The sequence below is a fragment of the Pelobates fuscus genome, chromosome 9, assembly GCF_036172605.1.
Source record: "Pelobates fuscus isolate aPelFus1 chromosome 9, aPelFus1.pri, whole genome shotgun sequence".
In the NCBI taxonomy this organism is placed as follows: domain Eukaryota; kingdom Metazoa; phylum Chordata; class Amphibia; order Anura; family Pelobatidae; genus Pelobates; species Pelobates fuscus.
In genome coordinates, this window is record NC_086325.1 from 8,542,507 (window position 1) to 8,554,761 (window position 12,255).

General features: G+C 42.2%; 2 protein-coding genes across 3 annotated transcripts in view; both read right to left on the bottom strand.

The window, feature by feature from the left end:
• AKT2 (AKT serine/threonine kinase 2) overlaps positions 1-2,422 on the bottom strand; it is a 52,386-nt gene extending 49,964 nt beyond the window's left edge. The window contains exon 1 of the mRNA XM_063431099.1: positions 2,323-2,422. The gene's annotated coding sequence lies outside the window, so the exon portion shown is untranslated. The remainder of the gene's footprint in view (positions 1-2,322) is intronic.
• Positions 2,423-7,460: 5,038 nt separating this feature from the next.
• The window catches only part of LTBP4 (latent transforming growth factor beta binding protein 4), a 197,227-nt gene continuing 192,432 nt past the window's right edge, over positions 7,461-12,255 (bottom strand). For both annotated transcript variants that reach the window (XM_063431084.1, XM_063431085.1), the window contains 2 exons: positions 9,957-10,106; positions 7,461-9,221 (listed from right to left, as the gene is read on the bottom strand). In XM_063431084.1, the coding sequence (XP_063287154.1) occupies positions 9,073-9,221; positions 9,957-10,106 (299 nt within the window). In that variant the 3' untranslated portion in view covers positions 7,461-9,072. The remainder of the gene's footprint in view (positions 9,222-9,956; positions 10,107-12,255) is intronic.

Here is a 12,255-nt window from a genome sequence, read left to right on the forward strand (position 1 = left end):
CATGTAGGAACAAAGTGATCTAATGACTGTGACATATTTAATGGGATGAAGGGACAGTCCCATGTAGGAGCAAAGTGACCTAATGACCGTGACATGTTTAATGGGTTAAAGGGACAGTCCCATTTAGGAGCAAAGTGACCTAATGACAGTAACATGTTTAATGGGTTAAATCGACAGTCCCATGTAGGAACAAAGTGACCTAATGACAGTAACATGTTTAATGGGTTAAAGGGACAGTCCCATGTAGGAACAAAGTGACCTAATGACAGCGACATGTTTAATGGGTTAAAGAGACAGTCCCATTTAGGAGCAAAGTGACCTAATGACAGTAACATGTTTAATGGGTTAAATCGACAGTCCCATGTAGGAACAAAGTGACCTAATGACAGTAACATGTTTAATGGGTTAAAGGGACAGTCCCATGTAGGAACAAAGTGACCTAATGACAGTGACATGTTTAATGGGTTAAAGAGACAGTCCCATTTAGGAGCAAAGTGACCTAAGGACAGTAACATGTTTAATGGGTTAAATCGACAGTCCCATGTAGGAACAAAGTGACCTAATGACAGTAACATGTTTAATGGGTTAAAAGGACAGTCCCATGTAGGAACAAAGTGACCTAATGACAGTGACATGTTTAATGGGTTAAAGAGACAGTCCCATTTAGGAGCAAAGTGACCTAATGACAGTAACATGTTTAATGGGTTAAAGGGACAGTCCCATGTAGGAACAAAGTGACCTAATGACAGTGACATGTTTAACTGGTTAAAGGGACAGTCCCATGTAGGAGCACAGTGACCTAATGACAGTGACATGTTTAATGGGTTAAAGGGACAGTCCCATGTAGGAACAAAGTGACCTAATGACAGTGACATGTTTAATGGGTTAAAGGGACAGTCCCATGTAGGAGCAAAGTGACCTAATGACTGTGACATGTTTAATGGGTTAAAGGGACAGTCCCATGTAGGAACAAAGTGACCTAATGACAGTGACATGTTTAATGGGTTAAAGGGACAGTCCCATGTAGGAGCAAAGTGACCTAATGACTGTGACATGTTTAATGGGTTAAAGGGACAGTCCCATGTAGGAACAAAGTGACCTAATGACAGTAACATGTTTAATGGGTTAAAGGGACAGTCCCATGTAGGAACAAAGTGACCTAATGACAGCGACATGTTTAATGGGTTAAAGGGACAGTCCCATGTAGGAACAAAGTGACCTAATGACAGTGACATGTTTAATGGGTTAAAGGGACAGTCCCATGTAGGAGCAAAGTGACCTAATGACTGTGACATGTTTAATGGGTTAAAGGGACAGTCCCATGTAGGAACAAAGTGACCTAATGACAGTGACATGTTTAATGGGTTAAAGGGACAGTCCCATGTAGGAGCAAAGTGACCTAATGACTGTGACATGTTTAATGGGTTAAAGGGACAGTCCCATGTAGGAACAAAGTGACTTAATGACAGTAACATGTTTAATGGGTTAAAGGGACAGTCCCATGTAGGAACAAAGTGACCTAATGACAGCGACATGTTTAATGGGTTAAAGGGACAGTCCCATGTAGGAACAAAGTGACCTAATGACAGTGACATGTTTAATGGGTTAAAGGGACAGTCCCATGTAGGAGCACAGTGACCTAATGACAGTGACATGTTTAATGGGTTAAAGGGACAGTCCCATGTAGGAGCAAAGTGACCTAATGACTGTGACATGTTTAATGGGTTAAAGGGACAGTCCCATGTAGGAGCAAAGTGACCTAATGACTGTGACATGTTTAATGGGTTAAAGAGACAGTCCCACGTAGGAACAAAGTGACCTAATGACAGTGACATGTTTAATGGGTTAAATGGACAGTCCCATGTAGGAGCAAAGTGACCTAATGACAGTGACATGTTTAATGGGTTAAAGGGACAGTCCCATGTAGGAGCAAAGTGACCTAATGACAGCGACATGTTTAATGGGTTAAAGGGACAGTCCCATATAGGAACAAAGTGACCTAATGACAGTGACATGTTCAATGGGTTAAAGGGACAGTCCCATGTAGGAACAAAGTGAGCTAATGACAGTGACATGTTTAATGGGTTAAAGGGACAGTCCCATGTAGGAGCAAAGTGATCTAATGACAGTGACATGTTTAATGGGTTAAAGGGACAGTCCCATGTGGGAGCAAAGTGATCTGACAGTGACATGTTTAATGGGTTAAAGAGACAGTCCCATTTAGGAAAAAAGTGATCTAATGACAGTTATATTTTTAATGTGTCTGCCCATCATATTAAACCAATTAGCCAGTTACATTGCTGTAGTAATCAGTATTGTTACCTGATCAGCGCATGGTCCTCTGGTCCTATATTAGAATTGACAGGTCCACTAGTCCTCCTTTCCTTAGCATGGGGTCGCCTGAGTTTGCCTTGTTGCTGTGAGAGGTGAATGTGAGGGTAACAGGTGTATGGACTAAGCTCTGGCTAAACACCTGCTTTGTGTGTGTAGGGAGGAGTGCAGTGTGCGTGGGGTGGACATGCTTCTTACATGGAGAGTCTCTTTAATGATCCCCCCCTCCTCCCCATATCCCATCTGCCTCCTCTCTGAACCCCTGCACGGCTTCTAACTCTGTGTCTCTCCCACCATGTTTTGGGTCCGTTCTGTCTCCTTTCCAACTCTCGATCTCACTCTCCCAAACGTTTTCTCTCTGTCCTCTCTCCGTACTCTCTGTTACGTGTTAATTTGGTTTAAAACACCCAAGCAGGCGAGGTAGCTGTGCTGAAAATTTGTTCTCGTTCAGTTATATTTCCCTAGAATTCCCAACCTGTTAGTTCTGAACATATTGAATATATTCTCTACAGAGTGCATGTGCTGAATCTGTTTATTATAATATGCAGGATCTATTTGTTAAACCATTTATATACTATATCATTACTGACAGGGGTCAAGTCCTGGGGAATAAAGTGTGGGGACTCACTCGAGTTCCACCCTCACCCCACCACCAGAAAAAAAAAAACCAACTTGCATGCATATATAAACACGTACACACACTCACAGACACACACACAGACTCACAGACACACACACAGACACACACGTACACACACTCAGACACACACACACATACACTCACAGACACACACTCCCAGACACATACACTCACAGACACACACACACACTGCCAGACACATACACTCACAGACACACACTCCCAGACACATACACACACACACAGGGCGTTAATATTCTTTGCACAATGCACATTGCACACTGGGCACTGAATGGCACTTTAATATTATGATTTTCACTTGATTTATTTATTCCTTCTTAATATTATTATAATTCTTTACTTCTATGCCTGTCTAGTCAGTTTAACAGGGAGAGAGGCTTTGTAATGTTTTAGACTGACTTTTCGATATTGATACTTTCTTTCCTCTCTACCCCTGTAGCTCCATGTCTATAGGAGCAGTATCCTGTCTGCTATTATTATTATTATTATTCTTTCTTATTGAGGTGTACTGCTGTGGAAGATATTGACCATGCACTGCTATAATACATTAGGTTGGGTGCATGTATTAATTTACAACAGACACTCCTATTAATATTATTATTTTTTCCTGTGGCTACAGGATTCTCTAAGTGACACAACCTTTGAGAAGGTTATATTTGGAGTATAGTATATTGGATCCGGTCCTATTTAGTATATATATTTTTTCGAATAAAGCTGTTATATAGGATGGGGGGATCAGACTATATAATGCCACATACTGGCGTTCAATTTTTTCCTTTACCTACCGTGGCATCAGGCATATTAGTCTCGAGTATGTATATTAAACTTTAAGTTACGCTTTTGATTTAGATACCCATACAAGATAACCAGTTTATTTCTGACGCTCTGGTACTATATATTATTTCCAGGTTATACAGACAGTCTGGGTTTTTCTTCTAAGACTGTCTGTAGCTTCTCTTTTGTTTTTTAACATACACACACACTCCCAGACACATACACACACACACACACACACACACACTCCCAGACACACACACTCCCAGACACACACACTCCCAGACACATACACACACACATACACACATCCACTCCCAGACACACACACACACACAGACACACACACACACACACACTCACAGACACACACTCCCAGACACATACACACACACACACACTCCCAGACACAAATACACACATACACACACACTCACAGACACACACACACATACACATACACAGACACACACAGACACATACACACACAGACACACACACTCCCAGACACATACACACACACATACACTCACAGACATACACACATACACTCACATACACACTCCCAGACACATACACAGACACATACACACACTCACACACTCACACACAGACACACACACTCACATACACAAAAATTATTTGCATATATTTTTTTAATTTAAAAATGTCCACTCAGCCTCCCTACCTGGAGAGCTGGCGTGGACTTGTCCCTGGGGTCCAGTGCGGCTCTTGTCTCGCTGTCAGCCGCGGCGAGGGAGCTGTGTCCTCTCTGCTCCCTCTCGCCGCGCGGGCTGTCTGCTGATGCCGGGAGCCGGAAATGATGTCATATTCCGGCTCCCAGCATCAGCAAACGGCGCGGCGAGAGGGAGCAGAGAGGACACAGCTCCCTCGCCGCGGCTGACAGCGAGACAAGAGCCGGCCGGGGGGGATCCTTCAGGTGGCCATTAGGCCACCTCTTGGGCCCCCCATGACAGGGGGGACATTTGGGGGCGGGATTTTTTGCCGCCCCCCGAGTGCCTGCAGGACCATAAACGGGAACGGCGTTCCTGCACTAAAAAAAGTGCAGGAACGCCGTTCCCACACGTTCCTGCAGGACTCGAGCCCTGATTACTGATAAAAAGAATATGCATCAGTGTATGTACGGATCAGCCTCAACATTGAAATCACCTGCCAAATATTATGTATTTCCCCCCTCGTGCTGCCAAAACGCATCATGCGGCTCTGATACGTCAAGGCATGGACTCTACAAAACGTGATCGTGTCCTGTGGTATCTGGCACTAAGACATTAGCAGCAGATCCTTTAAATCCTTCGAGGTGGGGCCTCCATGGATCGGACTTGTCGTTTCATAAATCAGATTTAGATCTGGTTAATCTGAAATCCAAGGCAACACCTTGAAGTCTTTTTCATGCTCCTCAAACCATTCCTGAACATTTCTTGCAGTGGGGCAGGGAGCCGTTTCCTGCTGAAAAAGTCCACTGCCATCAGGGGACACCATGGCCATGAAGGGGAGTAAGTAGCCTGCAACAATCTCTGGGTAGGTGGTACGTATCAAAGTAACATCCACATGAATTGCCAGGATCCAAGGTTTCCCAGTCGAACATTGCCCGGAGCATAAAATTGCCTCCTCTGGCCGCCTTCTTCCCATAGTGCACCCTGCTGCCATCTCTTCCCCAGGTAAACAACGTGCATGCACCTGGCCATCCACCTGATCTAAAAGAGAATGTAATTCATCAGACCAGGCAACCTTCTTCCATTGCTTCATGGTCAAGTTTTGACGCTAACTTCCCCATTGACAGCACTTTCGGCAGTAGGCATGAGTCATCATGGAACTCTGACCAGTCTGCGGCTACGCGGCAAACTGTGATGCACTGTATGTTCTGGCAACTTTTTATCATGGCCAGCATTACGTTTATCAGCAATTTGAGCTACAGTAACCCTTCTGCGTGATCGATCCAGACGAGCTAGCCTTTGTCCCTACGTGTATCAATGAGCCTTGGGCACCCATGACCCTGATACTGATTGCACCACTTTTGGTGGTTCTAACCAATCCATACTGGGAACATACCACAAGACTGGCCGTTTTAGAGATGCTCTGACCCAGTGGTCTAGCCATCACTATTTGACCCTTGTCAGACTCACTCAGATCTTTTCACTGGCCCATTTTTCCTGCTTCCAACACAGGAAATTGAAGAACTGTCTTTTCACTTGCTGCCTGATATATCCCACCCATTGATAGTTACGCTGTATCTGCTCAATCTGTTTATATTTGCTCTGAAGTAGATAACTGGACTCTGGACTGGGGGTACAGGTTTGCATGGCACAACTCTTAGCATTGATATAGGGTGTCCTCTCTCACCCATTTAAACAGGTTCAGGGCAGCAAACTGTAAATCTACAAATTGTGTAATTTTTGTCTCACTTACCATAAAGAAAAGCTATATATTTTATATAAAAACTGAGCAAATTGCTGGCATTTCATACTTTGACTATAAATAAAAACCTCGCTGGTAATTTAGAAAATGAAAAAAGTTCTAGATGGCTTTATAAATAAAAAAAATATATTTTATAATTAAATAATAAATAAAATGTACCTTTTCTGAAAAGAAAAAACCCCAAAAACGAATCCACGGGGAGAAAATGCTGTAATGAAGTGTCGAGCTCCCATTAATAACGAACACGTTTTTATAGACAGCGAGCGCTCTCCTCCAGGGACTGTGAATACACATCTCATGATATCCTAATGGGGCGGAAATATCGGCAGCTGTTTGGCTGTTTAGTGTTTACCTGGAATGGCTTATCAGGTGCTCAGTATCCGACAATAAATCTCTGGGCTGCGGGGGAATAACAGGCCCTGTTTCTAAGCTTTTGCAGGTTGTGCGGGGATTTTTCACACAGACGATTACTGCGATTTAAGCAGCGAAACATGAAATGGAGCTAAAGCACCGATTTGGCCAATGGTTTAGGAAAAAAATAGGTCCTTCTTTATTCACTCCAATGGGAAATTGCAGAGAATTACAAGAAAATCACTACAGTTTTTTCTCGGAGTCTGCTGTTTTTCTAACTCAGATATTGTGTCCAGTGACTTGCAATCCCCCATTTTATAGTCTGCAAATTCCAGTTTTGTGAATAAACCCCCTGGGAGCTCAGTGGATTTGTTAACCTTCCTTTAGAGCATATTGTGAAAGGAACATTGTGCCGGTTTGTGGTCTTGATTTGTTCTGCATTACTTTACGGTCACGTGGATGCCGTGGCACGGTTTATCGTGGTATCTGCCATTTTGCATCACTAGTTACTCGAATGCCCTATATAATACATATCCTGACACTGGGAGGTATTTGCTGAAGCAGGACATTAACCCGCCAAGAAAGGCAGGAGAGGGCCCCAAAACTGTGACTGCTCTGCTAAATGTGGGCCCCTGGGGTTTAGGCAACCCGTCTTAATCAATCCTCCCATTACTTCACCGAATTCCTCTTTGCCGGGTTGTGATATGTCTCCCTAGCACAGGGGCAGGCAAATTGTGACACATAATGCTCTTACAGCCTTAATGCTTTGCCAGCTTTCTAACGCTAAGAGCATTATAGGAGATGTAGTCTACAACATATGGAGCGCCGAAGGTTGCCTACCCTTGCTCTAGCACTTCGAATTAGAGATAAAATTCACAAACTTACAAATAAATGTCCACACACAGTGTTTTTCTATATATATTTATATATTTTATTCATTTGATTTTTTTAACAAAGCCTATAAAAACGTGTATAAAAAAGGCACAATTTGCATGTGTGTAGAGCAAAGAAAACGATTCGTTCAGGAGAAATATTTCAGTACGTGTAAACGTTCGATCCCCCAGTGTGCACAGCGGTGAACGAGCCCTAAAGTGGGTCATAAACAGGAAATTTCGGAGTTTGAGGTCATTCCAGAATTCTCAGTGAGCTGACATTTCCACGTAATGACTTCATTAAACTGACCTATTTGTCTACCAAAGGGTTAATAAGTGAAAATAAAGATGAGACCCTCCATTGTATGAGTGGAATATAAGTCATCCATAGCTACACAGAACATCGCGCTTTTAAAACAATCCAAATCCTAAATAGAGTGCCAAGTTTTATTGAGTTCATATTTTGTTGGGCCAGATTAATTCTAGTCGGTGGTCAGAGGGGCAGTGATAGGTTGAATGGTTTGCCACCATAGTAATATTAACACAGAGCTTCTCATACATTCTGTTACTGTAATTGCTTATATTGGTTATATTAAAAGATACTTTTAATTTAGTTTTCATTACATTTTATAGCAATCACGTAATGCTGTCGCAAACCTGGCCATCCCAAAGCTGCGTGGCTGGTAAGGAGGAATGGGAGTTAAAACAACAAAGAGAACATTGTAGGTGGAGAGTCAGGGGAATAAACAGTGTTTGTAAGGATCCTATTCGCTACATACGGAGCGGTAAGGTGGGAATATATACCTGCAAACGGGTCTCTAATCTGCTAAACAGCATTTATTTCTCGTTAAACTATTGTAACTTTAAGGAAGACTGATCAATTTAGTAAAAACCCTTTCGGGGTGACACCTCTGGATTAGATTTGCAACTTAATTCTCACGTTCCTGTAGAGCAGATATGTTTCAATCTTTGCTCTTTAAATGTCTTAAGAAATCGTAGGAGGGACAGCAGCTTGATGTGGATATTGTCATTGGTTCTGAAAAGCAGATTTTTAATGCCCTGATCTGAGTTTGGAAAATGCAATAAGCATTTAAAATGTTCTTTATCATAAATGAAGGCAATGGGAGCAGAACATCTGCCTAATTCTACACAACCCGTAGGCACTAGGGGTGCATTAGGGATGTATTCACTAAACAGTGAATTTGGCAGCTAAATTGCGCAGGGTATGTCAAAATAGCTATTCTTGGCATTCTGACTAAATGACGCATACTGAATAATTCACGGTTTAGTGATCTCTCACGCCTCACTTTCCAGCTGTCTCCATTTTTGTTGCTGCCTGTTTCCGTAAGAAATACATTTTTTATAATTTTGGGATATACAGTTGAGGGCAAGGCCCACATCCTTCAGTTAGAAACACATATGCTACGAGATAACATTTTTTTGTATAATATCCGATTTTGGGAGGGAGTGGGGGGACAAAAATCTGCTCCTTGGGAGGCAGTTACACCCTTGCCAATATATACAGAAAAATAAATATATCCCTCACTGTTTTACTTTCCTGGACATCTTTATTCCCAGGCGAAGATTTGGGAAAAGACGGGATTTTGTGGAAAGTCTTTCGTGTGCCATGTAATGGATTTCACTGGCTCAGTGCTGAGAGGGAACGCAGTAGTTATGCTGACGCGACAAAACAAAGCCGCGGGGACAGACGCATTCGTACGATCCATCAGTGTTGCGGCACTGCCCGTTCAGACACAGGAGAGACATGTCATCCGCTTCATCACATTCATTGATATCTAGAAAGAAAGAATGGGTTTAATGAGTTTATATCCTACGGTCAGATGCTGAGAATATCTCATTTAACCTAAAATAATGCCTCTACAGTTTATGCCTGAATCAGACCAGCTCATAGTTACTGATTGGAAAGGAGAGATTGGCCCAACTTGTACTCAGTGTAGCTACATAGAGGAAACAAAATTGGCCGTATAGGCCTCGGTTTAATCTGTTGAGTTAGTATCAGAATTATTCCAATCTGCTAGAAAAACAACAACATTTCAGGTGATTTATCTACAAAAAGTCACGACTGACCCAGCCAGCCATGGTTTAAAGAATTTTACTAGACAACAAATTTTAGTGAACTTAAAACTGACTAGCGGAATCCGGGATAAATTAGCCAAACTCTAGTTGTACTGGAGATATTTCTTTTTCACAAATCAGCTATTTTTCCAGTTTTGCAATTGAGGTTTCAATTCAATGTTTTGTGAATAAACACCAAAATGAAATAATTTAGTTGTGAATGCTCTTTAACACCTGGAAAATAATGTGACAGAGAGAGGTTTTAAGCCGACTACCAGCATTCAGGACAGAGACGGGGTACGTGTCGGTCTTTATCGGTCTATATTTTGGAAGATAAAAACTGAAATAAATTTTACTTTGGACTCATTTTCCTTGGTTTGAATGTATCTCTGTATTCTCTACATCCCTCTAAGAGATCTGCAGTGTAGACCCATTTTTCCTAATCTGTCCTTTACCAATGCATGCCATCCGTGTGATGTCCAGCCTGTAGCCATCATAGCAGTCACACGTGTAGCCCTCGGGGACACGGATACAGCGTCCATTCTCACAGCCGTTAACAATGCCGCACTCCTCAGCTTGCAGACCCTCAAACTGCTCATATCGATCTGCAGAACAAACAGAAGCATGCACCACTAATTTAATTAGGGCAGGAGAACCCAACTTAAAGAGCACAAAAAATAATGCATTTTTTTTAAATAGTAAAATTAAAAACACAACTTCTAAACTCAAACAAGTGTCTAGTTATCTTGTAATGTAGGAAATTAATTGTTATTAACATGCTCCTAATAAAAAATATAGTATGAGCAGAAACCCCCCCTCCCCCCCAGAAATGCTACAGCAGCGCCTAGTCAAAATAAATCAAAAGTAAACCCAAAATATAAAACAACAGATTAATAAAACAAAAATAACCCCCAACAGACTGTTTGGTGTAGAATACATTGCATTATAGTCAACACTAATATGTTGGGAACCGGGAAGTAAATTGTAAAATTGAGGCTAAATTAGCCGAGCTGTGATAGCGGACTTGAAGCTGTTACTGTTTACATTTTACCATTCAGTCTTCAGTTCACTATAGTTGGGAGTTTAGTGAATAACATTATTGGAGGTCTATGCGGCTGCACTTGTTTGTCACTGGTGACCTCTCTTGCTATTGATGAGCTGATGACAATCCCATTTTTGGGAAAGTTTCCTGTGATTAGTCTAGACACGTCCTCTTATCAGTGGCATTCAGTAACGTGTGAATTCAAACCAGGTTATTCACCAAGAACTGAACTTGGTCTAGATTGCCAAAATGTGATTAAAATAACTGAATTCTCATAATTCTCATATTTTACTAAAGGCAAATCCTGTTGTAATGTGGTTATTTACAAATCCTATATAAAGCATAGGCTTCACATCTTTACTGAACACCAAACTGAAACCGAATCTTCCCTGGAACAAGGCAAATCCTCAAAACAGACTCACCTGCTATTTGCAGGTAAATCTACACTGTGTGCAGAATTATTAGGCAAATGAATATTTTGACCACATCATCCTCTTTATGCATGTTGTCTTACTCCAAGCTGCATAGGCTGGAAAGCCTACTACCAATTAAGCATATTAGGTGATGTGCATCTCTGTAATGAGAAGGGGTGTGGTCTAATGACATCAACACCCTATATCAGGTGTGCATAATTATTAGGCAACTTCCTTTCCTTTGGCAAAATGGGTCAAAAGAAGGACTTGACAGGCTCAGAAAAGTCAAAAATAGTGAGATATCTTGCAGAGGGATGCAGCACTCTTAAAATTGCAAAGCGTCTGAAGCGTGATCATTGAACAATCAAGCGTTTCATTCAAAATAGTCAACAGGGTCGCAAGAAGCGTGTGGAGAAACCAAGGCGCAAAATAACTGCCCATGAACTGAGAAAAGTCAAGCGTGCAGCTGCCAAGATGCCACTTGCCACCAGTTTGGCCATATTTCAGAGCTGCAACATCACTGGAGTGCCCAAAAGCACAAGGTGTGCAATACTCAGAGACATGGCCAAGGTAAGAAAGGCTGAAAGACGACCACCACTGAACAAGACACACAAGCTGAAACGTCAAGACTGGGCCAAGAAATATCTCAAGACTGATTTTTCTAAGGTTTCATGGACTGATGAAATGAGAGTGAGTCTTGATGGGCCAGATGGATGGATTGGTAAAGGGCAGAGAGCTCCAGTCCGACTCAGACGCCAGCAAGGTGGAGGTGGAGTACTGGTTTGGGCTGGTATCATCAAAGATGAGCTTGTAGGGCCTTTTCGGGTTGAGGATGGAGTCAAGCTCAACTCCCAGTCCTACTGCCAGTTTCTGGAAGACACCTTCTTCAAGCAGTGGTACAGGAAGAAGTCTGCATCCTTCAAGAAAAACATGATTTTCATGCAGGACAATGCTCCATCACACGCGTCCAAGTACTCCACAGCATGGCTGGCAAGAAAGTGTATAAAAGAAGAAAATCTAATGACATGGCCTCCTTGTTCACCTGATCTGAACCCCATTGAGAACCTGTGGTCCATCATCAAATGTGAGATTTACAAGGAGGGAAAACAGTACACCTCTCTGAACAGTGTCTGGGAGGCTGTGGTTGCTGCTGCATGCAATGTTGATGGTGAACAGATCAAAACACTGACAGAATCCATGGATGGCAGGCTTTTGAGTGTCCTTGCAAAGAAAGGTGGCTATATTGGTCACTGATTTGTTTTTGTTATGTTTTTGAATGTAAGAAATGTATATTTGTGA